Below are 27,207 nucleotides of genomic sequence, written 5' to 3'. Positions count from 1 at the left end.
TGGAGCAGATTGTTGATCTAAAATATCATTGATTGAATGAGTAAATGAAATCCTGTTTGCCCTGACTCAGTTACCCTGTCCTGATTCCCTAACTCTTGTTGCGTGTCTGGTGCTGAAATCCAGCCACGATACCATGTCTCTAGGCCTGTCGCCTAGTCCTGTTCTCATCAATCCCTTTGACAGAAGTACATTCATTTGTGAGGACCGTCATAACAAAATACCACAGACTGTGGCTTAAACAGCAGACATTTATTTTCCCACACTTCTGGAAGCTGGAAATCCAAGGACAAGGAGTCAGCAGGTTTGGTTTCTTTGGGAACCTCTCTAGTTGTCTGGCACGTGGCTGCCTTCTCTCTGTGTCCTCCCATAGTCTTCTTATAAAGACACAAATCATATTAGATTGAGGACCACACATATGACCTTATTTTTCCTTGATTTCCTCTTTAAAGGCCCTATCTCCAAACACAGTCACATTCTGAGGTACTGAGGGTTAGGAGTTTAGCATATGAATTTGGTGTATGGGGATAGGGGACACAATCAGGCCCATCATAAAGAATAATTCCAGTCCTGTCTGCTGCCTCCAGCTGGACCTCTCTGGGGCCTGCCTATATTTGCTCCTAGAATGCGCGCTGCTGTGCTCCCTGACATGCCTGATGCCCTGTCATTTCCTGCTGTTCCTCCTTGATGCCAACACCCTACAGCACAACCACCTGTTGTCTGTTACTCTGCCCTAGGCTGGGGCTGGCCTCCTTCCCATCACCTGCAGCTTGTCTTCTCTCCAAACACCTGCCCCACTGGCTGCAGTTAACCCTTCTATTTCTGGCTGTTTGACTGGAAACAACCCTCAATCTACAACAAATGAATAAATAAATAAACTGTCGGTCTCAGTCTGTTAGAACCACCAGGGTGCATTTTTGAAATAGCTGTATGGGGACAATGTGTAGGCCGAACAAAGTTAAGTGGCTTCACAAAGATAAAATGTTACTCACAATCACACAATGACATTAGGCCCCACCCACAGACAATCCAGTTCAATTGGTTACGGATAAGGCTCGGTGTCAGTTTTTTTTTTTTTGAAGCCTCCCCCACATGACTTTAATAGGCAGAAGAGGTTAAGGATCACTGCTCTATCTGGTGGAACAAACCTATTAAATTGAGACAAAAGGTTACCAACTAGCTGAACATAGGAGCAAAACAAGGCTGGGGGATTCCCCCGCATCTGTGACTTGTGAATGTAGTGGAGTACGCCTCCCCAGAGTCCAGTCCCTCCCAAACACAGGGGTGGGTGACTCTTCCTTCAGCTCTAGCACCCCTTCGGTGTTAATTGCTCTGCCCTTCGGTCTAAGAAGTTGGGGGTGGCTTATTAGTGTCCTCTGCCATGTAGGGCAATGTGGGTAGGGTAAGGTTCAGCAATGACTCTAGACTTAGGCAAGTATCACATCTGCTGGGCCATCTGAGCGTGACTTGTAGGCTGCTATTGATGAAAGATCTCCAGCAGCAGTAAAAAGAGCAACTAACAGGGCTCTTTGGCTCAGGCAACAGTGGGACTCACTTGGATGGCAGGGGATGAGCTCCAGGCATTTAACTGGCCTCCACAGGTTTGCTGGGACTGATCTGCAGTCTCTCCATGCTGATGTCCTCCTTCTGTGGGCTCTTTCCCAAGGCCTCCCTGCAACCTCATAGGTCCCTGCTCTCCCCCAGCCCAGGATGAAGGCGGCTTAGTCCAGCTCTCCCTCTAGTCTCTTTCCAATGTGGGTAAAGCCCAATCCCTGATGCTTCCGGGCCTTCCCTTTTGATTCTCAAGAGCCTTTTCTTCTCTCAACAAAACCTGGTTCTCTGCAAACAAAAGCCTTTGGCTTTCAAAACTATTGTTTTTGATGTGGGCTTCAAGAGGCTATTTTAAAGTCAGAAAACTGAACATTTACTGTTTCATTCTGACTGTTTCTTTCTGTTAGCATTCCGGTTGTACCAATCCTAATTCTCCTCAAGGCAATGCCTCTGATTTACTAGGGAAAAGGTCAAGTGGAAAAAGTGTAGCAAAGAAAAGCATGAACAATAACATTTCAAGATACCCTTTCTCTATGTAAGAAATACTGCAACACTGGCCACTCCACACCTTCCCTCAGGCAAGCCCCCACAAGTGAGCAGGCCAGGATGTTCTGGCTGAGTCCACACAGGCAGAGTGAAGAGGAGAACCAAGATTTTTCTTGATAATAACAGTTCTAAATCACAATTATTAAATCATTGTTTTCTTTAACAAGCCAATGGCTAAAAACAAAAGGTGGGAGGAGCTTGCTCTAGATTAAAGAAACACTAGAGATAGAACAATTTTGTCTGGATTCTATTTTGAACAAACCATTGTCAAAAGACATTTTTTGAGGCAATCGGGCAAAGTTGATTATGGCCTGGCTATGAGATGATACTGCAGAATTATTTTTAATGTTAAGTGTGACAATAGCATTTTGGCTACATAAGAAAACATTATTTTCATTTTTTTAAAACAGATGCATACTGAAGTATGTGTGGGTGATATGATAGGATGACTGGACAAAAGAAAATTGAAGAAAAGGAAAAAGTTATTAAGAAAAGAAGAAAAGAAAGAGGAAGAAGAGAAAAGAGAAGGATAGGCAGGAAAGAAAAGAAAAAACATACTTTGGCAAAACAATTTTTTAAAAACAAAAAAAGAAAAAAGGATAGATGAATCAAATGTGGCAATATCATGATAATTATTGAATTTTAATGATAAGCATATGGGGGTTCATTATATTATTATTTCTCTGTTTTTGTGCGTTTGAAAGCTTTCATAATTTTTTAAGTCGTAAAACTGGTGCAGAAAAAGACAGACTGAGCAATGGAAGAGATTAAAAGGGCCAGAAACAAATTTAAATATTTACTATTTAAGAATTATTATATTACTGATTTGCAGGAAGATGAATTCTTTCTTCAAATAAAATCTTCAAATAAAATCTGACGAGGAGCACCAACAAAAAGGAATAAAACAAAAAAGGAACAGAGATGTTCCACTAGAAGCTGGAGAAAGAGACTAGCATTTTTTTCTTCCCCCTTTTCTCCCCAGAAAACTTCAGAAGTAACTCAGGAAAACTCTCTGTGGAACACAGTTTAAAAACTTCTGGTGCATATGATGAAGGAAGACCCTCAGGTCCTACAGAAAATATGCATTACTCAGTATAAATACTGGACAATTGGCTAACAATTTAGGGGAAAATAAAAGTTAAATCCCTACCTCATCAGATGCCAAAATAAATTCCATTTGCTTTAAAATGTTTAGCCTGGATAATATGGTGAAACCCCGTCTCTACAAAAAATTTAAAAATTAGCCAGGGGTGGTGGTGTGCACCTGTAGTCCCAGCTACCAGGGAGGCTGAGGTGAGAGGATCACCTGAGCCCAGGAGGTCGAGGCTACAGTGAGCCACAATCACGCCACTGCACTCCAGCCTGGGCAACAGAGTGAGACCTTGTCTCAAAAAAATAAATAAAATAAAATGTTTAAAGTACAAAACAAAATCATAAAAATATTAGAAAAAAAGAGATGGCTATTCTAAAATATTGAGGCAGAGAAAGACTTCGTAAGCAAGCCAGTAAAGACAGAAATTATAAAGGAAAACATTGGTATCTTTGATTACATAAATATTTATAAGTTTTATATTGCAAAAAATAAGCCACACTCTCTCTACAAAAAGAAAAAAGGTGTGTCTCTATGTGACAAAACTTTAGTATTCTTAATCAATAAGAATATTAAAGTATTTCAGATCAACAGGAAAAAAACAAATATTCCAACAGAATGAATGAATCAAGAACTCAAAAAAAAAATGGCAGGGCGTGGTAGCTCATTTATAATCCTATAATTACAGTCCTATAATTCCAGCACTTTGGAAGGTCGAGGCAGGAGAACCACTCGAGCCCAGGAGTTCAAGACCAGCCTGGGCAACATAGTGAGACCTCCTCTCTACAAAACATTTAAACATTAACCAGGGTGGTGCACGCCTATAGTCATAGCTATTCAGGAGGCTGAGGCAGGAGGATCACTTGAACCCAGAAGCTGGAGGCTGCAATAAGCTATGATCATGCCACTGCACTCCAGCCTGGGTGACAAAGCGAGACCCTGTCTGTTAATAATAAATAAAATAAATAAGTAAATAAATAAACAATAACTATATATATAAGGGGAAATATAAATGATCATGAAGACATCAAAAATACTCAAGCTACACTAATAATCATGGAAATAAGTTAAAGTAGTGAGAAGAGTTGATGCTGTTAAATTAAATTTAGTCTAAATCTGCTTCCTTAAATATTTTAAGTTTGGCCAAAAGCTTTTTGCATACGTAGTGAACAGTAACCTAATGATGTGAAAACACACTGTAACCTACTCTTGTAACAAGCAGCCAAGTCTCAGCCAATCACAGAAGCCATACTTCAACTACTCACAGGTTGCTAAGTGTTTAAACCTTGTTTTAAAAAGGCAGACACAGAGCTGTAACCAGTCTGGCTGTTTCTGTCCCTCACTTCCATTTTCTCAATGTCACTTTTGTTTTTCTGTCCATAAATCCTCTCCAACCACGTGGCAGCACCAGAGATGCTCTGAACTTACTCTGGCTCTCGGAGGTTGCCTGATTCGTGAATCCTTCTTTATGCAGTTAAACTATGTTAAATTTAATTTGTCTAAAGTTTTGTTTTTTAAACAATGCTGATTCCTCTTTCTGGTGATATAGCAGACTAAGTTGAAAATCCTGCTACTATAAAACATCTAGAAATGCTAAGTAAAATACACTTAATATCCTTTTAAATGCATAGCTGAACCCCATGAAAATACAGAAAAGCCACAGAAAACTAAACCAAGGTAACTAAAATCCAGAGTAGAAAACTTGAGCTGAAAAGCAGTTGCCTGGGCTTTGCGGAAGGGGTTTCCTCCCTTTGGTAACAGATTTGTTTAGGGACAGAAGAAAAGGAACTGAGATACTCAAGTAAATCCAAGGACTCTCAAAATGCTACACCCCACATCACCAGCACAGATGCACTTTTGCGTGGTTCATAAACATAAAATTAAGAAATTAATATAAAGAATGGTCTCAGATGGGTAATAACCTTGGGACAATTGGCAGAAGCAGACATAAATCTCTCTGAAGGGACTCAACCCAGTCCACACAGAATTACCATCAACTAAGCTTTAATAAGATGAGCTCAGAACCCCAAATTACAGGAAATAGGAAGAAATACATCACAATGAACAAGAGTCAGCTGATAAAGGTAACAGAGTTATTAGAACGAAACTATAAACTAAATGTTTTAAATTATTAAGGATATAAAATACAGTCTCAAAAACATGAGAAAAGAATAAAACTTTTTAAAGAGCAATAGGAAACACCATGTTTACCTATTACATGACACAATTTATTAATTGAAAAGAAGAATAATGTTCAGTGTTTCAAAGGAAATAGGAAATTGACTTATTTTTTTTTTTTTGAGACAGAGTTTCACTCTTGTCACTCAGGCTGGAGTGCAATGGCGTAATCGTGGCTCACTGCAACCTCTGCCTCCTAGGTTCAAGGGATTCTCCTGCCCCAGCCTCCTGAGTAGTTGAGATTACAGGCACCCGCCACCACACTCGGCTAATTTTTTGTATTTTTAGTAGAGACGGGGTTTCACCATGTTGGTCAGGCTGGTCTCGAACTCCTGACCTCAGGTGATCCACCCATCTTGGCCTCCCAAAGTGCTGAGATTACAGGCATGAGCCACTGCACCTGGCCAGAAATTGACTTTTTAATACTGTTAGTAGAAGTAAAAATTGATCCTTCCAGAAGGCAATCTGGCTCAAATGCTTTAACAAAAAAGAGTACAGACCCAATGACCCAATAATTTTATTTGTAATAATTTATCCTAAAAAATAGTCATGAAATTACTCAAAGATGAGTTGAATGCACATAAAAATGTTCATTGAGGGCTTTAAAAAATTGTTTAGAGATGGGATCCCCCTATGTTGCCCAAGCTGGTCTCGAACTCCTGCCTTCAAGTGATCCTCCCACCTCGGCCTCCTTGTAGCTGGGATTACAGGTGCAAGCCACAGCACCCAGCTATATTGGGGCCATTTTTAATGGTAAAAACACAGAGGGAAAATCTTAGCACTCAGCCAGGAGCAGTGGCTCATGCCTGTAATCCCAACACTTTGGGAGGCCAAGACAGGAGGATCACTTGAGGCCAGGAGTTCAAGACCAGCCTGGGCAACATAGTGAGACCCCAGTCTACAAAATATTTTTAAAATTAGCTGGGCATGGTGGTGCACACCTGTAGTCCCAGCTACTCAAGAGGCTGAGTCAGAAGGATTGGTCGGGCCCGGGTATTTAGGTTACAGTAAGCTATGATTGTGCCACTGCACTCCAGCCTGGGACAGAGTGAGAAACACACACACACACACACACACACACACACACACACACCCCAAAACCAAAATAACCTTAACATCCAACAGCAAAGAATGGTTAAACAAATTATGATTTGTTTCATAATTTGTTTCATTTAATAAAATGAAATACTGTGCAGGATATTAAAATGATGTTGCATAGATATATTTATTGGCATCAAAAGATGCCCAAATATACTGAGAAGTAAAAAAAAAAAAAAAAACACATCAGCAGATCATGGACAAATATGATCTCACTTCTTTTTAATTGTGTAGCCCACTAGGAAAAGTTCAAATGACCAATAAATAAATGAAGATATGCCAAAATTCACCAGCAACCAGTAATGGAAAGTAAAACAATATTACTTTTATACACATCAGCATGGCAAACATCAGAAGACAATCCATGCTATATTTCTCAGGGTTTTCTAGAGAAACACAATCAGTAGGATATGTATAGATTTGTTGGTTTGTTTATTATGGGAACTGGCTTATGCAATTATGGATGCTGGTAAGTCTCAAGATATGCCGTCTGCAAACTGGAGAACCAGGAAAACTGGGGGTGTAATTCAGTCCGAGTCCAAAGGACTGAAAACCGGGGGAACTGATGGTATAACTCCCAGTCTCAGTATGGAGTGAGGCCACTGGTGTAAGTTGGAAACCTCAAGAACCAAGAGGTCTGATGTCCAAGGGCAGGAGAAGATGGATGTCCCAGCACAAGAAAACAGAGGGAGAATTTGCCCTTCCTCTGCCTTTTTTGTTCTATTCCAGGTCTCAACAGATTAGATAATGCCTGTCCACATTGGTGAGAGAGCTTCTTTACTCAGTCTACCAGTTCCAGTGCTAATCTCCTCTGGAGACGTCCTCACAGACATACCCAGAAATAATTTTTTACCAGCTATCTGGGCATCCCTTAGCCCAGTCAAATTGACATATGAAATTAACCATCATACATACAAATATTGCAATGACATGGGGAGATGAGAACTCTCAGGCACTGCTGGTGGAAATGAATACTGGTACAGGCATTTTGGAAAGCAATCTCATACAATTTAGCGTAATCTGTATGTAGAAGCCTTTTAACTAAATGATGCCATTTCTGGGTATATATCTCCAAGAAATTTCCATTTAGACCCATAAGAGGACATGAAATGGAAGGTTAATTTACACATTATTTGTGGCAGAGGAGTACTGGGGGCAACCCAAGTGTCCCTCATTAAAAGACAAGAAAAGTAAAATGTGGCAGATCCATAAAATAAGTAATATTCAGCAGTAAGAGGAAACAAATCTACATGGATAACTTTTTTAAAGTGTTGAGTGAGATTAGGAAACAATAAATATTTTAACACAATGTGTTTGCAGGTTAAAAACATGTAGTTGTGAAATAACACAGCAGATTTTACAAGATTGCATACTATAATAAGCACAGATATCAAACACATTAAAGATGTTCCTATAAAGGAGATGTGAAGGGATACGGAAATTAAAGAAGAAAAAATAAAATAATTTTAAAAAGAGAGAAGCCTTGCGCAGATTGGTAACGACAATTTGCCTTAAACTGAGTAGGTTTAATTCAGCTCTCTCCACTGAATTCAATTTTTTAAAGTGTGTATAGGTATAATACATAAAAATGTCTAAAAGGAAGTTAGCCAGGCATCATGCCTATAGTCACCCCTACTCAGGAGGCTGAGGCAGGAGGATTGCTTGGGCCTGGGAGTCTGAGGCAGTGAGCTTGATCAAACCACTGCACTCCAGCCTGGGCAACTGAGCAAAACCCTGTCTCTAAAATAAATAAATAAATAAATAAATAAAAGATTAAAATGTCTAAAATATTAACAGTGGTTATCTCTGAAAGTAGTATTACAGGTGAATCTTTTTCTTCTACACTGAATAAATATTGTAAATAAGTAAAATACGTTTTTTATGCTCTAAAATTGTATCTTAATACTCAAAACTACTTTCCTAATGTTGGATAAATGTACAAAAACCTACTAAATTCAGCTGCCTGTGTGGCCACAGTCATTTTATTGTTTTTCCAGAATGTTCCAAAATAGCTCTGGAACAAGACCAGTGGGACCACCAGATAGCTATCTAGCCTCACCCTTCTTCCCATGCACATGAAGACCAAGCCTCCAGCCTGGCTTTGGCAGAAACCTCTGTGAGACTCAGGATAACAAGGCCTTCTCCTTCTCAGCTGGGGAAAGGAGGGGCCTTATGTCATAGCGCGCGCTCTCTCTCTCTCTGTCTCTCTCTCTGAGAGTCAGTTCAGAACATCCTCTGAAAAGGTGCCTTGAGCAGCAGTTGCCAAGACAAAAGGTCCCACCTCAAGGGTGGAAACTCTATTTGCAGTTTTGTAGACACAGGTGTTCTTCCAGGCGACTTAAGACCTACAGTGTGGGGCTGTATTTGGCCAGGAATAGCTCAGAAGGCCTTCCCCTCCGAAACCAGCTCTTGAAGCTTCAGTGTATATTTTAACTATATTTGGCAATTCAAACCAAAGAGGTCAGTGGCTTAGCTCAGGAGAGGAAAAAGGTTGATTTATAATCCCTTCTTCAAACCAAGACCAAGAATTTAAAACTCAGTTCATTTATTTATTTTGCACTCATTGAGCTTACTGCTGAAGCAGCTCTCCTTCCCTATTCTACCAGCCCTCATGTAAATCTTTCAGAACCACAGGTGTAAATCACCTATACAAGCTATCCCTGTTTTAGAGGACATTTGGGGACATTTGGCTGGAGAATCTAAATGTTAAAATTATCCCACTTTACTCCATATGCCTTTAGAGGATCAAAATAGCCTGTAGCATTTGGGTACAAATCCAGGCTCCACTGCTTATTACTCACTGTGTAACCTTGGCTGAGTTACTTTATGTCTCTGAGGTTGTTTCCTTATCAATAAACAGATAACACCTACTTCACAAGGCTGTTGTAAGAATTAAATGAGATAAGGTGTATAAAGTGGCAAAGAGAATATCTGACACCAAGCAAGTGCTAAAAAAGGAATCTGTTTCCATTCCTCCCCATCACTCCCCTTCACCCTTGGCTATTCAGCCAAGGTGTTGGCTTTTCAAGAAATTGCCTGATACCCCGTGTTTGATTACAAATGTATGGTATCATTCCCACAGCAAGCAACAGTAGCTAAAGATAAAAGCTGTGACTACTCCTCAGCTGTGGACAGGTCGAATCAGCTCACAAATGACTCATCACTGTTGATAAACAATGTGTTCTTGGCATCAATAGTCCCTATCCTGATAAGCTTCAGCACCTCAAAGAGAAGAGCCCGGGGTTTGATGGTGACCTTTGGTTAATCCTGAACTCATACCAAACTGGTCTTAGGAGGGTCTCTGTCTCCTCGCACATGTCTCCAGTCACAGGATTCTCAGCGGGAAGGACTCCAGCTGAGCAGCTGCCTCTTTTGTCTTAGGGCTGAACCATCTCCTTCACTTGCCTTGGATTCCCTCAAGTCATAAGACTTCCTCAGCACAAGGCTAGACGCCTGTTCCCTGCTCACAACCGCCCGAAGCTTGTGCCCAACCTGCCTTTGGCAGCTTTGTTTGCTGGCTGACGCTGTGCCAGGGTGAGGTTTGGCTGGAGTGCTTTGTGGCTACAGGACAACCTTGGCTCAAGGAAAGGAGTGAGAGTCTAATCTTGCGCCACTGTCTGCGAGGCTAGAGTGTTTGCTGCTCTCTGCAGTTTCTGTAGCCCCTTCAGACCACCCAGAACCCACTCACTGGCACAGAAATTCCATGACAGGAATCTTGAGTCACTCTTTCATTCATACATGCCTGGTACCTTCTCAGTGCCTGGCACAGAGTTCCCACACAGTGAATCTTTTTCTGAAAGGCCCTTGAGGACAAGAATGGTCTGTAGCTGCATTTCTAACCTCCTCAATTCTGGCACACCTCACACAATTATTAAGATCAAACAGGACAATAAACTATATGAGATTGGCATTGTCAACAGCCAGGTGCCCAAACTGAGGCTTTGTATGGTCTTAAGGAAATTCTATGTACTCGAGTTTACTTTCTTCTAAATTGAAACTGCTTTGGAATGAGGTATCTCTGGACCTCAGAGTAGGGCCCCTCTCTCTCAGTGGGTATGCAGTCCTCTTCTGCAAGAAACTAAACATCCTAGCCCCTCGGAGGGGACCCTGTAATGTGCAAAAGCCCCAGAAGGCCGTAGGCTACCCTGGAAACATTTCCATTCTCCAAACTCACCTTCAGGTTTTCTTCACCAGGGAGGTTTCTGAGATCACCTACAAGCACTGACATTAAGGCCAGGGAAGCTTTTTGGAAGGGACAAGTAGCTGGTCTCCATCTTGGGTCTTCAGGATATTGGATGAGACAAACAGGGCACCCTGAAATCAAAATCAGGGATCCCTCTCTTTACTCTCCCCTTATGTCCTAACTGTTCCTATGTCCCCTGCCTTTCTAGTCACTCAAGGGGGGCTTAGTGTCCGTCTATCGCCGGAACTGGGGTCAACCTTCTCAGAAGATAAGGCTTATAAAGAAAGCAAGGAGGAAGGAAGGAGAGAGAGAGAGGAAGGCTGGAGAAAAGTGAAGAAAAAAATGAAAAAAGGCTTGGGAAGGAGGAAGGAAGAGGTGAGCGGCTAGGGGAGGCGGAACAATGAAGGTCTCAGGCCGTCGGAGGCTCACGGTTCCGCCGGCACGTCCGTCCTGCCCGCCTCCAGCCGGCAGCTGCACGCAGCGCAGCGTGTGGGCGCTGAGTCACTGTCCCAGAACAGGGAGCCGCGGTGCAGGTCTGGGGGGTGTAGGAGGACGGCCCTGGTTGGCATCTGCAAACTGTTTCTTTCTCTCTTTTTTTTTTTTTTTTTTCTTTCTTTCCTCTTTCATTAAGGCTGTGTGCTGACTCCCACGTAGGAGAACTTATTAAACCGCACGTACTGCTTGGCGGCGCTGGGCCTGTCTCAGCTGCCTGCAGGGGGCGCTACAGCCTCGCCCATGAGCCAGCGGCCCGCGGGCGCTCAGGCCCGGGCAGACCCGGGGTTACTAGGGGTTACTGGGTTTTCCGGAGGTGTCCCCACGCATTGCTAGGGCCGCTTGGAACTTTAACAACCGCGGCAGGCAGGGGGAACGCCTCTCTTAGAAGGCCTCAGAGACCACCCCAACTCTTCGAAGCGCGCTTTCGCGCCGGGTTCTGTGAGCAACCCTATAAATCTAGGACTCCGTTGCGCAACCCGAGAGTCCAGGCTCGCCAACCCACTAGGGCTCCCCCTACCCCCGCCCCGCCGGCCGCCACGCCAGGCGGTGACCTCGGGCGTCTCCGCGAAGCCCTGATTCGCACCCAGGACACGTGTTCTGCGCGCCCCACACAGAGAACAGAGCTCGTGACAGCTCAGCCCGCTCAGAGTAGGGCCAGCACCTGCACGCGCCGCTGTCCCACCTTCCCAAGCCCGGCGGCGGGACCCCAAGGCTCCTGGGCGGGCCGGGACCAGGGCACCCTCCCTTCCTAGACGTGAGAGCCGAGCCGAGAGAATGAATCAGCATTGAGACAGTTTATTGGTTTGCTGTTCGCATATCACCCATTTTATGTAAATAGATTATACAGAGACTCGGTGTTTCCTTCTTCCACACAGGAGGTAATCAGTCTTTCTCTTTCATGCACACAAACACACTCACATTCCACGCGGCGAACAACTTTACACCTCGCTGAGACATTCACGTCTTAAAATAGGGGGAGGAGGACAATATAATTGCTTTTAAAATGCCCTTAATACAATATATAACGTACAAAAATATCTCTATATTTGAAGTTACAAAAAAAATCTTGACAGCAACAAACTTAAATATTGATAGTTACCTCTGTATGTACAACACGCATTGCACTTTTCCTCTTTAGGTTTTGGAAAGTTCAAGTAATAGTGAGGCTTGCGCCCTGGTGGGGTGACACGCCGTGAGAAATCAGTTTGTGGGCGAGCACGGCTGTGGCTCAGACCCCTGCTCCGGGGGTCTCAGCATTCATTTCTCAGTTTCTCCTCTCCTTAAGCCTGGCAAACACTCGGATTCTTCTGCACCCCGCCCCCTGGGGCACTTGCACCTGAGCAAGGCTAAGGAAGCGAAGCCCCCAGAAGGAGGGGCCCTTGCAAAGCCAGAGCTCGCCGCCGGACGGTGCCTCCCGGACTCAGGGTCTCCGCAGGGCTGTCAGAGCCCGGTCCCCACACCGCTCGGGAAGTCCTTCGTCCCGGGAGGCACCAGCGGGATGCTTGCGCGACTATTCGTTGTACCATGGGCGCCTAAATCCTAAAGAAAGTGGGGAGCACTTCCACTCGGGGGGGCTGGAGCCCCGTGTGCTTGTGGCTTAGAAGACACCAGAGTCCGACCCGGGCCGGCCTCGGGCAGGGAGCGCCGGCGCCGGCGGCCGTAGCCCTGGGGGCTGATCTTGCTCCTGGGGGCGACGTTGTCCTTGTCCTTATCTGTGAACTGGTAGATCTGGTGTGCCAGCTTCTGCACCGTGCACGTCCCGAAGCGGCAGCCAAAGCTCCGGAGGCCCTGGAAGTTGTTCATGCTCTGGCGGTAGCGCTTGACTCGGATGCGGGCGGCATCCGGACTGCTGCGGGCGGGGGGAGGGGGAAGAAAGGCAACTTGAGACCCCATCAAGCAGAGCTTTGGCCCCAACACCGGGAACGGGAGCCATTCTAGAGCCAGAGGGAGCTGGAAACTGCTCGCGCCATCTGAGCTGCGGTCCAGCCCCGACGATTCCCCGGGCCAGGGGAGTGGAGACAGAGAACTCCTCCCGCACACCTTCCTTCCCTCTCGTCCCTGGACAGCACAGGGCGTAGTTACCTGTCTTCGGGGCTTCGAGAGGCACCCTTCATGTCCTGGGGCCGAATAAGGGTCTGGGCAGGCCCGGCCTTCACGTCAGCGAGCCCGGTGGGGTAGCTGCTGGACATCCGCAGTTCCCTCTTCCCACGACTCAGAGCCCACTTATTCCACCTGGAAAACACAAGCAGACCCGATTCGCGTGCGTTCAGGTGACGCCCAGGCCTGTCCCTGCTCCCATTCACTTCTAGACCTTCGGGACCAACGGTCAGTTCCCCTTGCCTGCCAGGTACCAGCAAGGGGGAAGGCGCTGCCCGGACTCACTTCTTTCGAAACTCCGACGCGACATCCAGCCGAGCGGTGTCAGCGCCTAGGAAGGCGAGCGAACCCAGGTACATCAGGGCGACGGAAACCAGCTTCATCCCGGCTGCGAAGCGCAGACCCTGGAAAAGAAGAAAGAGAGTCGAGCGTGAGCACCCGGGCCAGCTGCACCGCCCGGGCGGGGCACGGAGGGCGGGCAGGGGCCCCGGCGAGGCGGGTTTAGCCCGCGCTTTCCCTGGCTCAGACGCTTATCTCCCTCCGCGCAGAGAGGCGCCAGAGGCGTTTGCACGCGCCGGCCGGGTGACAGGCCCCGCAGGGGAGGCCGCTGCACCCCGCCAGGCTCCCAGAGGGTCTCTGCTCAACTTCTTGGAACTTGGCTGACGGAGCAGAGGGGACTGGGTCTCTGGACCTCCAGCTGTGTGCACGAGCTGGGCCCAGGATATGGGGTGTATCTATCCCTCAGAGAACCCTCCAAAGTGGGTTGTTCCCCTCACCCAGCGCTCCCAGTTTAGGGCCTTGGCAAGCACTGCCCCCCACCCCACCTCTTAACCCGCAGGGTCTGCGGCACCTACCTGCTAAGAGAGTGATCTGCCAAGTACTTGAAGGAGAAAGTCTCAGACGTCCCACTGGCAATGGCAAAACCCCGAAGTCCAAGCCCAGCTGTAGTGAGAAGCCCGAAGTGGCAAGGCTCGAGCTGTTCTATCCAGTGTCACCAAGAAACCACTGAGTGGCCAGCTCTGGTTCCCGTGCTTTATAAGCGCACGGGTGGGGGAGCGGCGGGGCGGGGCCTGGGCTGCCCGGTTGCCTTCCCTTTCTTTCCTCAGCCACGCGCGCTCCTGCTCTCGGACGCGCGCATTGCTTCCTTTGGGGCTGGAGTTGGGATGGGGGGAGGGGGGAGGGGGGGAGAGGAGGTCCCTCGTGCCCAGAGGGCTTAGGTATGCGCTCCAGGCGGTTGGTGCAGGAACTGCCACAGCCCTCTTTGGGCACAGGGTTCAGATAGTACGCCGGAGCGAAGGGGCGCCACTACAACCTCTTGAGGTCCTTATCCAGGACCCATGCGGCCCGGAGTGCAAAGCCTCCTGGCGAAGAACAGCAAGAGCCCGCGGGAGGGACAGCGCGGATGGCCCGAGCCCTGGACCTGGGGATCTGTGGCCTCAAGTGGACCGCGCCCCCTGCCGGCTTGGCGCCTGACCGGGCCGCGACCCCAGACTCCCGCGGAGGGGCCGGGGCAGGGACGGAGCAAAGCCGAGAGGAGCAGGACTCACTAGTCCCCCAGAGGACCAAGACCCCGGCGTTTCGGGGTGAGCTAGTAAGATTTCACAGTAGGGACAAGGCTCAGAAAAGCTAAATTGAGAATTGGGATTTGGAGGGGGGAATTATCTGAAATTTCAGAATTTTCATTTCTATTTGGAAACATAGGAATAACCAAAATTAGGAGGAAATATACTGTTTCATTTTGCCTCCTTGTAATCCTATTATGCCTTATAAGGTCATAACCTGAGATTGTGCCTGGCTGCCTTCATTAATCCATCGTAAACGTGAGGACTGACTGCCAGGGAGCACACTAACGCTTCACGTATGCTAATCATTTTACAATTTACCAAGCACGGCCACATCCCAGTCTACTTTGAGCTTCACACCCACCCTTGAGTCAGGCAAGGAAGGTAACATTCCTTTTCCCATTTCAGCAGGTAGAAAATTCAAGCTCAGAGAGGGGAGGTATCTGCAGAGAGGGGAAGTCACCCTGCAGGTAGGAAGCAGCAGAGTCCCTACTCGGCCCGACACGCTAGCACGGCCGACTGGGGCGCGGCGTGGATTCCTCTAGGCTGGGGTCACCAACTTCTCAAGGGGCAAAGGAGAGTCCTAGCCCCCGCCCTAAGAATTTGTGCCTGTTCATGATGAATCACGCTAAACACGTTTGCCACCCGTTTGTGCTCTTTCATCACAGCTTCTTCTCTTTCTTACTTCTCTCCTGGGGGCCAAACTGGGAAGGAAAGGCTAAGCCACGGGGCTTCCTGCTTCTTGCTTGTGGGTTTCTGGGGTCCTACTAACTACTCCTCTAATCGAATGTCCTGAAGCCCAGCGACTCGACGGAGAGGCCAAAGGTGCGAGACCACTAGCCAAACAGGCTTCTAGTCCTCACCTCCCGGCAATTCGCTGTGTGAAGGTGGGCAAGTCATGTCCCATCTCTCGAGTCCCCATCTTAGAGCCGGTCCCCAGCAGACCTTTAAGCTTCCTTCCTACTCTGCCATATGGCTCTGAGCTCCGGTGCAAAGGCGGCTGGGCAGTGGGTCGCGCGGACCTTGCCCAGAGTGGTCTGTCTGGGCCGCGCACTGCTGGCTTAGCTGCCTTTTCACTCTCGGGACTCAACAGTGGACATTGCACCTGGGGAAGAAATGGCCGCGCGGAAGTTATTTAAGGACTCTTCCTGGAAGGAGTCACCTGAGCGGACCTGAATTCCATCTGAGGACGGAGGACAGATTCCGGGCCCTGACCCTGGCCCTGGTAAGGGGTTGGGACGCGGAGGGTTAGAGGAGTGCAGCGCGGCGCACTGGTCTGGATCCGGCCGCCCGGCTGGGCGCAGGGCAGTCACCGCAGTGGCCTGGCCGGGCGACTAGTCCGTCTGCACCGCAGACAGCAGCTATTACTGAACGCCTGCTCGGTGACCAGGAGCCTCCCCAGCCTAACTATTGTTCTTCTCCCTTGTCTCCCATTTCCTTTTCCTTTCACTTTATCCTCTGCGAGTCAAGCTCTTCGCGCAGATCCAGGACTGGCTATCAGTCGCTCTGAGGATGCGACCTACTTGTCGCCAGCTTCCACTTGGTTCCGCGCCAGGACAGGTTTTACTTTCATTTCTCCCGCGCGCGCCTCCGACTGCTGGGGAGGTCAAGGACAGCTAGGCGTCGGCCCACGGCCAGGGAAGGTCCCGTGGTCTGGACTCGTTCCTTCCAGTCTCCACCAGTCCTGGGGGGTGGGGCGCGGCGGGGGTGTTCGTTCTCCAGAGAACTCTGCGACTGTAACTCGCTGCCACCTCGCTGCCTCCTCGCTGCCCTTTACAAAAGCTCGTGATTCCGTGGGGAAACTTGAGCTGTGGCTCTGCCAGGAGGATCGCGAAGCAAGTGCCCTTGGTTCAAACTCCTCTTTGAGCTGCAGGCGGCTTCAAAAAGGAAAGCAAGCCCAGGAGTGTAGGGAGACTCAGAGGCTAGGCTCTGCCAGCCTCGGGTGCCTATGCCAGCAACCTCTTGGCTGTGACAAGAATTCCCACCTGAGAGTCTTGGCATGCACCTTATCAGCCTGGTGCACTTTGCCGCTCTGGCACTTAGAGATCTGTCACTTGAGAACCAAGTCAATTCTTTAAGTAAAATCTTGGATTGGCAGCTCAAAGTATTTTCCTAGAAAGCCCCTATCTTGGAGTGTGTGAGTGTGTGAGTGTGTGCGCGAGCGCGCACCCCGCTTGCATGGGTGAGTAGCAGGGGCTAGAGTGCTCCCCAAAGCGTCGTGGGTTTAAGTCGAAAAAAGATAAGGAATTTGTTAAATCTGGGCATCTATGTTTTTTCTCGTGAAATCTCGAGTTTGTTTAATTAATCATCGTTAACGACAAAAAAAAAATCACTAGAATGCATTTCTGGTTCAATGGTTCTATGGAGAAGGAAATGCTGCAGTGGGAGTTCTGATCCTGGTGATTTATTAACATAAGTTGCATCCATTCAAGTGGCAGTGATTGTAGATTCACGTTGAGCAAGGACAGTACAAGGAAGGAAGGAAGTGAAGGAAGAAACATCTTTAAAGTTTCTGGCAAGAAAAGAGAAAAGAAAAAGAAAAAAAAAACCTTGTTAATGAAGATCTACTTTTTTTGTGTGCTCCAGAATTTCAAAAGGTCAGATTACAAATAAACATCCAAACCACTGTAATAAATGTGTACATCCTGACATTAGGGAGACACACATACACATATGCTAAAGGGTTTTTGCGTAATGGTGTTTCAACTTCTTCACATTCCAATTGAATGATTTTTAGGCCCTATATCCAAGCCTGATTCTTAGTAAAGTTTGGAGTTTAAAAAAATATGTGGTAGTGGTTTCTCAGCTAGCACTGTGGACACAGTTCTTAAAGCCAGAGTGGCCATACTCAGGTCTTTCAGAGAAGCATTGAAAAATAATAAATATCAATGATATTAATAAGAATAACTAAAATGTGAGTAGCTAAGTGCATTGCATAATTATCTCAGATGCCTCCTTTATCAAACAGGAAATTTTATGATGCATTTATTATTAATATAGTTCAAAATGTCTTTTAAGCTGAGGACTTGTTTACAAAGTTCACTTGAAAACAAAGTTCAAGATGCATCCTGAAGTCATAACACAAAGTGATTTAGAGAAAGAACACAATCAGCCTTGTGGATTTGATCACTTACAAGGAGAAGTAAAGCAGGATACAAAGCCCAGGGCACTTTTTTGGGATCTCTGACTTCTCTAAGGACCTAATAAAAATATAGATCCTTTCCAGAAAAATGAACATGTACATAAACCAATTAAAGTATAAAATAGGCATACAGTTCCGGGAGGTTGACCAAGTTTAAAACCCTGACACAGAATAAAAAACACTGTTTCCATATTTTAAATTTCTGTCTGGTTTACAGTGGTAAGGGCAAGGAGGACAGTTAACCTCCCTCTTTAGGGCATAATATTTTCCAGAGCATCAGCATAAAGAAAAGTAATGCGTTTGCTGCCTCATTTTTGTGCTCCTGTACAAAACAGGCAGAGAGTAACAGTCAGTTCTTGTACATGGTAAAGCCAGAAGGCAAACCTCCCTGAAGCTTAAATAAGGTAAATTACTGCAGAACAAATGAAAGAGAAGAGATGGTCCAGTACAGTGGCTCGTGCCTGTAATCCCAGCACTTTGGGAGGCTGAGGCGAGTGGATCTCTTGAGCTCAGGAGTTCAAGACCAGCCTGGCAACATGGCAAAAATCCATCCCTACAAAGAAAAAAAAAAAAGAGAGAGAGAAGAGAAAGTAGTAAACCTAAAGAAGCTTGTTACAATAATACCTGTAACAGGACAAAATGAAATTACTTCAAGAGAAATTTGCTACAGAGGGCACAATAAATGGCATTAATGAATGGATGATAAAAGAGATGATTAGGCCATTTGAATCATCCATAGCCAAAGAGAATGGTGTTAATGAAAGCAACCATCATGCTACTTGTCTCCAGGTAGGGATCCTGTGATATCAGATTAGAAGCACCTGGAAAGAAGCAATTATTTTATATATGTATATATATTTATATATATATTTTTCTTTTTATAGAGATGTGGTTTTATCATGTTGCCCACGCTGGTCTTGAACTCCTGATATCAAGAGATCCACTCGCCTTGGCTTCCCAAAGTGCTAGGATTACAGGTATGAGCCACTGTGCTCAGCCAAGAAGCAATTCTGATGTATAAGCCTGAATGAATTGATAGTTTTTTCATTCTTTCAACAAATATTTACTGATTATATATTATATACCCAGCACTGTGCTAAGTTCTCAACATACAGTAATCACCAATGCAGTCATCAACAAACTTACCCTCAATGAGCTTACAGCCTAGTGACGTAGCCAGATATAAACAAATCCTTATCAGAATTATGTATTTACATGATTATAAACTGTGTTAAGTATTCTGAAGGAAAAAGCAAGACTAGGGGGATCTAATATTCGAAATGGAGGAAACAGCATGTGCAAACACTCAGAGATGGGAAAGAACTTGGTACATTAGAAAAAATGAAAGGAGTCCTGTTTGATAGGAATGCATAGAATGATGGAGAAAAGAGGCCTGAAATGAGATTAAAGAGGTCATCAGGGTCAGAGTAAATAGGACCCTTTCCGACATGAAGATTTTGCACTTTATTTATGGTGACATGGAAAACTATTGACAGGTTTGAAGACAGGAGAGACATGATCTGATATACATTTATTTAAACAATCGTTTTGGCTATGGAATGTGGTAGATAGATTAGAAAGGCGCAAGAAAGGAAGCAGCACAGTGGTGGTACTCTGGAGAGACTGCAGAGAGTCTAGTCCCCCCATAACATTTATTATACCCCCTCCCCACATACACGTACTGATTCCATCCTAAAGTTCACCAGCTTCACTGACATGCACTCTGTTCAGTAGCACACAGCCTGCTCTCAGAAGAGCCCACACTTGGTGGAATGCTCTGCTGAAGCTGTTTTGAAATTCTCCAACATTTCTGAACAGGCAGTCCTACATTTTCATTTTGCACTGGACTCCACATATTATGTAGCCAGTCCTGCTCATCAAACATGTGATCTAAGTAAAAGTAGCTTGTAAACTCTTACAGTACCTATCTATACTGTAGCTGCTAATGTCAGGGGTACTTCAAATGAATGTTAAGATTCAACCATTCATCTCATCACACATGGACCGCAACTGCAGGACACTTCCTTTTTTTTTTTTTTTTTTTTTTTTTGAGATGGACTCTCGCTCTGTTGCCCAGGCTGGAGTGCAGTGGTGCCATCTCGGCCCACTGCAAGCTCTGCCTCCTGGGTTCATGCCATTTTTTTGCCTCAGCCTCCTGGGTAGCTGGGACTACAGGTGCCCACCACCACTCCTGGCTAATTTTTTGTATTTTTAGTAGAGACAGGGTTTCACTGTGTTAGCCAGGATGGTCTCGATCTGCTGACCTCATGATCCGCCCAACTTGGCCTCCCAAAGTGCTGCGATTACAGGCGTGACCCACCACACCCGGCCAGGACACTTTCTATGTCATCTATGAAGCCTTTTCTTTGCACCCCAAACACACACTCAAGGTAGAAATGGTGTGTTTGCTATACAAATTTAATTTTGAGACAGGTTCAATAACCTGCTTACTGTCCTTAACTTTTACCTATATAGAAAGTTTGAAACCATCGGTGAAGCTGGGAAAACAGTTAAGAACCTATTGCAATAATAAAGGTAGAAGGTGACAATGGCTCAAACTAGTGGGGTGGCAGTGAGGGTGCAGAGAAGCGGACATATTTGGGAAGTAGGAACAATAGGACTGAGTGATGAATGTGGGGCTGAGAGGCAGCTGTCAAGGGTAAGATTCGTTAAATTTCTTGCTTAGGGAACTAAATGGTTGAAAATATAGCAATGGATCAGGGAATTTTCCACCACAGCTGCATAGTCTCCTTTGTTATGCTTTGGTAGAGACGATCTGAAGAGGCCCCAGCCCTGCCTGGTGATGTTTGCTCAAGTCTAACTCTCATACTGCCTCCTTGAACTACTGTGGCTAACCACAGCAAGCACTTGAAATGACTGTACAGATCAAACCACTTACTCCGCAATAGCCCACTAGGGGCAATGGGCTGATAAGCCTTGCTCACTGATAATTAGCTCTATTTTGTCTTTTTAAAAATTTTTTATTTTATTTTTTTGAACGGGAGTTTCACTCTTGTTGCCCAGGCTGGAGTGCAATGGCGTGATCTTGGCTCACTGCAACCTCCGCCTCCTGGGTTCAAGCAATTCTCTTGCCTCAGCCTCCCAAGTAGCTGGGATTACAGGCACCTGCCACCATGCCCAGCTAATTTTTGTGTTTTTAGTAGAGACAGGGTTTTACCATGTTGGTCAGGCTGGTCTTGAACTCCTGACCTTAGGTGATCCACCTGCCTCGGCCTCCCAAAGTGCTGGGATTACAGGTGTGAGCCACCGCATTCCGTCTATTTCATCTTCTAAAGCAAAAAAGAAAGGTATCTGCCACATACACATCATGATAGTGTTACATACCCTTCTTCCCTTCCTGCTCCCATCAGCCTTCAGGAAAACAAATCTGGGCTTGCTTTACTCTCTCTCTCTTTGGTGAAAGGTGATGGTGGTTATTGTAGGGGATGGTCTGGCTTTCAGCCAACCTCAGTAATCAGGCTGCCTTGTCAGGGCTTATCAGTTTCAACAGGCTGGCAGCTGTTGGCTGAGAAGCAAAGCACAGCTTTAGTGTATACAAAATATGTTCACATGTATATACAAACACACAGTGCCTTTCTACATATACCTAGGATATGTTAAAATCTCTGTGTGACAAAATGGGCATTTGCAAATGGACTGGAAGTCTACTTATGATAGTAACAGATGAAATATGCCTAAAAGCAGAATAGCATTTGATTCTAGGCTTAAAAACAATAAACTTTGATTTTAAAAAATTAAAATAATTTAAATGAGTACTTGCAAATGAAATAAAAGCCAAGACATTTAAAAGGTAAAACAAGACCCCTTACCACTACAAAATTAACTCAAAATGGGTCAAAGTACTAAATAGAAGAGCTAAAACTATGAAGGAAACCAGTAAATCTTCATCTCACCTTTAATATGGCAATAATTTTTTAGATATAACACTAAAAGCATAGAAACAAACTAAAAAAGTGGACTTTATCAAAATTAAAAACTTTTTTGAGCCAAAGGACATTATCAAGAAAATGAAGTCTGGGTGTGGAAGCTCATGCCTCTAATCCTAGTACCTTGGGAGGGCTAGGTGGGAGGATTGCCTGAGGACAGGAGGTTAAGACCAGCCTGGGCAACATCATGATACAACATCTCTACATAAAAATAAAATGAAAAATAAAATAAAAATAGGAAATATTTGGGGGGGGGGAATAGGGCATAACAATTTTAAAAAGAAAATGAAAAGACAACGTACAGAATGGGAAAATATCTGCAAATCATATATCTGACAAGGACTAGTACCCAGAATATATAAAGAACTCTTACAACTCAACCTCAAAAAGACAAAGAATCAATTAAAAAATGGGCGAAGGACTTGAATAGACATTTCTCCAAAGAAGATTTAGCAATGGCCAATAAACACATGAAAAGATCCTCAACATCATTAGTCTTTAGGGAAAGGCAAAACAGGACCACAATGAGATATCACTTCACACTAAGATAGCTATAGCAAAACATAAACAACAGGAAAACAACAGTTGACAAAGATGCAGAGAAATTAGAACCCTAGTGCATTGCTGGTGAAAATGTAAAATGATGCAGCCACTGTGGAAAACAGTAGTAACAGAACTACTTAATCCAGTAATTCCAATCCCAAGAATATATCCCCAAAATTGAAAACAGGTACTCAAATACATGTACATGCATGTTTGAAGCAGCACTATTCACAATGCCAAAAGGTGGAAACAACCCATATGTCCATATGGGTTGTTCCAGATAAACAAAATATGGTATATACATATGATATGGTTTGGCTGTGTCCTCACCCAAATTTCATCTTGAATTGTACCCCATAATTCCCACCTGTCATGGGAGGGATCCGGTGGAAGGTAACTGAATCATGGGGGTGGGTCTTTCTCCTGCTGTTGTGGTGATAGTGAATAAGTTTTATGAGATTTGATGGTATAAAGGAGAGTTCTGCATAAGCTCTCTTGCCTGCCGCTTTGCTCTCCTTGCCTTCCGCCATGTGGAACTGTGAGTCAATTAAACCTCTTCTCTTTATAAATTACCTAGTCTCGGGTATGTCTTTATTAGCACCGTGAGAACAGTCTAACACAATATACAATGGAATATTATTGAGTCATAAAAAATAATGAAGTATTGATACTTCAGTGTGATGCTACAACCTTGTACTGAATCTGCCCGTAAACAAGCTGAGAACAATATACCAAGTGAGAAAAACCAAGACACAAAAAATCCACATATTGTATATGAATATGAAATATTCATAATAGGTAAATCCATAGAGACAGAAAGCAAATTGGTGATTGCCAGGGGCTGTGGGAGGGGAGAATGAGAATGACTGCTTAATGGTTGTGAGGTTTTCTTTTGGGTGATGAAAATGTTTTGTAACTAGATAGACATGGTAGTTGTACAGCATTGGGAATGTACTTAATTGCCACTGAATTCTACATTTTCAAGTGGCTAATTTTACAATATGTGAATTTTACCCTATTTTTAGAAAAGTTGGGAAGGAATATGATAGCTGCCTTAAAAATCTATCATATGAAGATAGATTTTTTTTTTTCTGGATAGTTCCGGAGAGCAGAATCAGGGGAAATTACAGTAAGACAACTCTGAAATAATAAGGAAGAACTTTCTAACAATAGGGCTGTTAAACAGTGGAATGCGCTGCCTCCCAAGGAAGTAAGATTACTCTTTACTGAAAGTGATCAAGTTGGATGATGAGCTCTCAGGGAAGTTACAGAGAGGATTGCTGCACGGGGTATGACTGAGGGTTTTTTTTTTTTTTTTTGGTTTAATTATTTTCAGGATCAAACTATCTTCCCTCCACGTTTGCAAATTCAGCTGATTCAGTTTTACCATTAGCAACTGACATAGAGGTCCTGGAGTTAAAGTATTCCTTCAGTTTCAGTTCTAGTGCAGCCCAACCCTCCCAATTTGTAGATGAAACAAGTGTGGCAGAGAAAGGGGAAATAGTAAATTACAGCAGAGTAAATCTTCAGGAGCTGAGATGTCAACTCTCTCAGTTCAGAGTTGGAGCCATTGCGGCTTCCTGCTGGTCGTTGGGGAAAATCGCACATTTACTCATTTAAAATATTTTGTAGGCACCTACTATATACTAGACGCTTTGCTAAGAGGCCTTGTCTTATGTGTAAATATTAAGGATCAAACCCTCAATTAATAGTGAGCAGTGATAAGCAACCACAAAGACAACTTCTAAACCACGGAGATTTCCAAAACTTTGGCCTACCACTTGTACAAATTCTACTAAAACTTCGTGAGATATTAACAAATGACAAAGTGAGTTCACCTGAATGTCACACCAGCCAAATTCGAAATGGTCAATAGGAGGTTCAACAAAAAAGCAAGCGACTTTGATAATCCCGAGACGGAAGGACGGGACCATCTATTCATTTTTGTGCATGTTTGAGCAGGGAAGTTGGAAGTCCACCTGTTCGGGCTGCGAGAGCCCTGGGACCGCTGCGAGGGAAGCAAGCCGAGGCGTGCGGGGCTCCCCAGGGAGAGGCCAGCCCAGTTCGGGAGGATCCCGGGGATGCCGCGTTCCTCGGTGGAATCTGCCTCTCCCGGGAGCTCCGGGGGAAGCCCAGGCCGACCGCCCCCGGCCCACCCGGCATTGAAACCCGAGGCTCCTTGGAGGATTGCGTAAAAGCCTCTCCCTCCCCCGTCTGCTCGGTGGCATGTTTCTAAAATTCCCATCTACACAACATAAACAGGAAACGTGCAGCAAAAGCCCTGTCGATGCAAATTCCTTGCTTCCAACCGAGGGCGGGAGAATTTCATCTTTGGTGGTGGTGGGGAGCAGAGGAAGCAGCCAGCTTTCCAAGTGACCCCTCAACTCTCCACATCCCTTCTTCCAAATCCAAACAGAATAGAGAAGGCGGAAGGAAGGACCCCCTGCTTTAGGAAAAATAGGGAGGCGGAGGGGGCCGTGAAGCAGCATCCAGGCCTCAAAGTGAACCACCTCCAGGGGCCGCGGTGGCGGCGCGTGGCGGGAACACGCCCGACCGCCCACTCCCCCAGCGCAGCAGTCCGCGAGGCCCGCGGAGGGTGGAGGTGGGCTCGCCGCCCGGGCTTGGGGCAGCCGAGCCAGCGCGGGTGGGGGCGGGGGAGGAGCGGGCACTAGGCGCCGCGCAAGCGCAGAGCGCGCCTCGGTTGTCAAACATGGCTGAAGCGCTGCCGCTGCCGCTACTGCCGCTGCAGGGAAAATGCTGAGCCCTCCCGGGCCGGGTGGGCGGCGGCGGCGAGGGCGGCGACGGGGACCCTCTTCCCGAGCGCGGCGGCGGCGGCCATGGCCCGGCTGGCTGACTACTTCATCGTGGTAGGCTATGACCACGAGAAGCCAGGTAAGGGTGTGGGGCGGCACCGCCCCCGGGCCTCCCCGCCCCCCGGCCGCTGTCCAGTGGGCTCCGCGGGGCCGGGCGTCGGGGCCGGGCGTCGGGGAGGGCCAGGCCGAGTCTCGGAGGAGCGGGCGGTCGGCGTCCGGCCTTCTCGGCTGGGCTGAGCCTGGCGGTGGGCGTGGGGGGCCGGCATGACGGTAGGGGGAGGGAAGACGCCGCGTCTGCCCAGCCCCTGGGCGCACCCGCTGGGCGGGCCGGAGGCGAGTTGGGGTCTCGCGACCCTCCCGCTGGAGGCTGCAGGGTACCCGGGGCAGAGAGAGCCCTGGGATTGGGCCCAGGACCGCAAGGCTGGGAGGGCGGGAGCCAACTGTGCTAAGATCCTCGGGGATAAACTTCTGCCCTGCATCCTGAGTGAGTAACCAGTGACGCAGGGGGTTGTCCTCTCCGAAAGGAAGTGCTGAGAGTCCAGTGCTAACTCACCCATGTGCTGTTGGGGGCCTAGTGACCTCCCCAAGGAACGCGTGGTACCAGGGAAGGGGACAGGATTCTTTGCACTTTTACCCCTTTCTAGGAAATGCTCCCTATTCTTTCAGGACAAATGTGACGGTCACTTCACAGTGACATGACTTGTCTTTTAACTAAGGACAGCCAGCTGACCGCTGAAGGTGATCTTGTTTCACTTTAATGTGTTTTCATTGTTCTTTTTGTCACAGAATTTTCTTCGTAAGGAACAATTGGGCAAATGCATTGTATTTTACACTTTAATTGACGGACTTCCACAACTTAAGAGAATTCAGGGTTCATGCACGTTTATTTCTGTATTTGTATTCTTTTGTATTACTGTGTAGCTAAGCATAATGTAATAACAAATTGAGCTGGGGAACCACTTCTATTTTAGGGCAATTCTAGTCCAACATTTGCAAGGAATTTGAGATATCAGCTCTACAGCCCCTTCATTTTTCAGAGATGCTGAGATTGTGTTTTCCTGATGGTTACAGCCATTGGTAGCTCAGAATACCATTGTTCTACCCACTCTTGGTCCACTCTCTCTTTCATTATTCCTCTCCTAAGAACTTCCTCTCCTTTAGTGGGAACCTTTCATGTTCTTTTCTCTTTCACCAGTCATGACCTGATTGAGGTCAATTGTTAAAGAGAAAGATTAAATGTTTAAACTTCTGGATCCAAAATTTTATTTCCTAGTAATTTTGCATAGTCTGATGTTTCTTTTCTATCAAGATTAAGTGTGGGAAATCAGTTTTTTAACCTTTAGTTTTTAGTGACATTGTTCCGCCTCCCCCCCTCCCCACTTTTAAACAATTTTTTTTTTTTTTTTTTTTTTTTTGAGACGGAGTTTTGCTCTGTTGCCCAGGCTGGAGTGCAGTGGTGCGATCTTGGCTCACTGCAACCTCTGCCTCCTAGGTTGAAGCAATTCTCTGCCTCAGCCTCCGGAGTAGCTGGGATTTACAGGCGCCCGCCAACACACCCGCTAATTTTTGTATTTGTAGTAGAGACGGGATTTCACCATCCTGGCCAGGCTGGTCTTGAACTCCTGACCTCGTGATCCACCGGCCTTGGCCTCCCAAAGTGCTGGGATTACAGGCTTGAGCCACCACGCCCGGCTAACAATGTTGAAACAATAACAGACTTGCAAAAAAGTTGCAAGAATGGTACAAAAAATTCTACCCGCCCCCCAACAATTTGAGAGGAAGCTGTTGACCTGATGATGCCCTGTCATCCCAGAATACTTTAATGTGCATTTTCTGCAAACAAGAATGTTCTCCTACATGATCACAGTGCAATAACCAAAACAGGAAATGGATAGTGATACAGTACTCCATCTAGTTCTCAGACTGGTTCAAGTTTTGTTGATTGTGCTGTTAATCTCTTTACTG

At 46.0% G+C, this 27,207-nt stretch overlaps 2 protein-coding genes across 4 annotated transcripts in view; one reads left to right on the top strand and one right to left on the bottom strand.

The window, feature by feature from the left end:
* Nucleotides 1-11,917: 11,917 nt before the first annotated feature.
* ADM (adrenomedullin) lies at nt 11,918-14,748 on the bottom strand. Its single transcript, XM_003818148.6, has 4 exons — nt 14,090-14,748; nt 13,521-13,639; nt 13,221-13,370; nt 11,918-12,987 (listed from the first exon to the last, which is right to left on the bottom strand). Exons 2-4 carry the CDS (start codon nt 13,616-13,618, stop codon nt 12,678-12,680), a joined length of 558 nt encoding a protein of 185 aa, XP_003818196.1. The 5' UTR covers nt 13,619-13,639; nt 14,090-14,748; the 3' UTR covers nt 11,918-12,677.
* Nucleotides 14,442-27,207, top strand: part of SBF2 (SET binding factor 2) — a 528,888-nt gene continuing 516,122 nt past the window's right edge. For 2 of the 3 annotated variants that reach the window (XM_003818147.6, XM_055094099.3), the window contains exon 1: nt 18,826-25,321. In XM_003818147.6, the coding sequence (XP_003818195.3) occupies nt 25,267-25,321 (55 nt within the window). In that variant the 5' untranslated portion in view covers nt 18,826-25,266. Of the gene's footprint in view, nt 14,819-18,825; nt 25,322-27,207 lie in introns of those variants that run through there. The other variant, XM_063608381.1, reaches the window with a different exon arrangement.

The sequence above is a fragment of the Pan paniscus genome, chromosome 9 (genome assembly GCF_029289425.2).
Source record: "Pan paniscus chromosome 9, NHGRI_mPanPan1-v2.0_pri, whole genome shotgun sequence".
Taxonomy (NCBI): domain Eukaryota; kingdom Metazoa; phylum Chordata; class Mammalia; order Primates; family Hominidae; genus Pan; species Pan paniscus.
The sequence above is the reverse complement of the archived record's forward strand: the minus strand, read 5'-3'. Positions and strand labels throughout refer to the sequence as shown.

What these genes read in the sequence shown, in the direction of transcription:
- ADM (XM_003818148.6), bottom strand. Translation starts at nt 13,618, where the DNA reads ATGAAGCTGGTTTCCGTCGCCCTGATGTACCTGGGTTCGCTCGCCTTC. An exon ending in GCGTCGGAGTTTCGAAAGAA is followed by an intron (nt 13,371 to 13,520) that starts GTGAGTCCGGGC and finishes TGTGTTTTCCAG; the next exon opens with GTGGAATAAGTGGGCTCTGA. An exon ending in TCTCGAAGCCCCGAAGACAG is followed by an intron (nt 12,988 to 13,220) that starts GTAACTACGCCC and finishes CCCCGCCCGCAG; the next exon opens with CAGTCCGGATGCCGCCCGCA.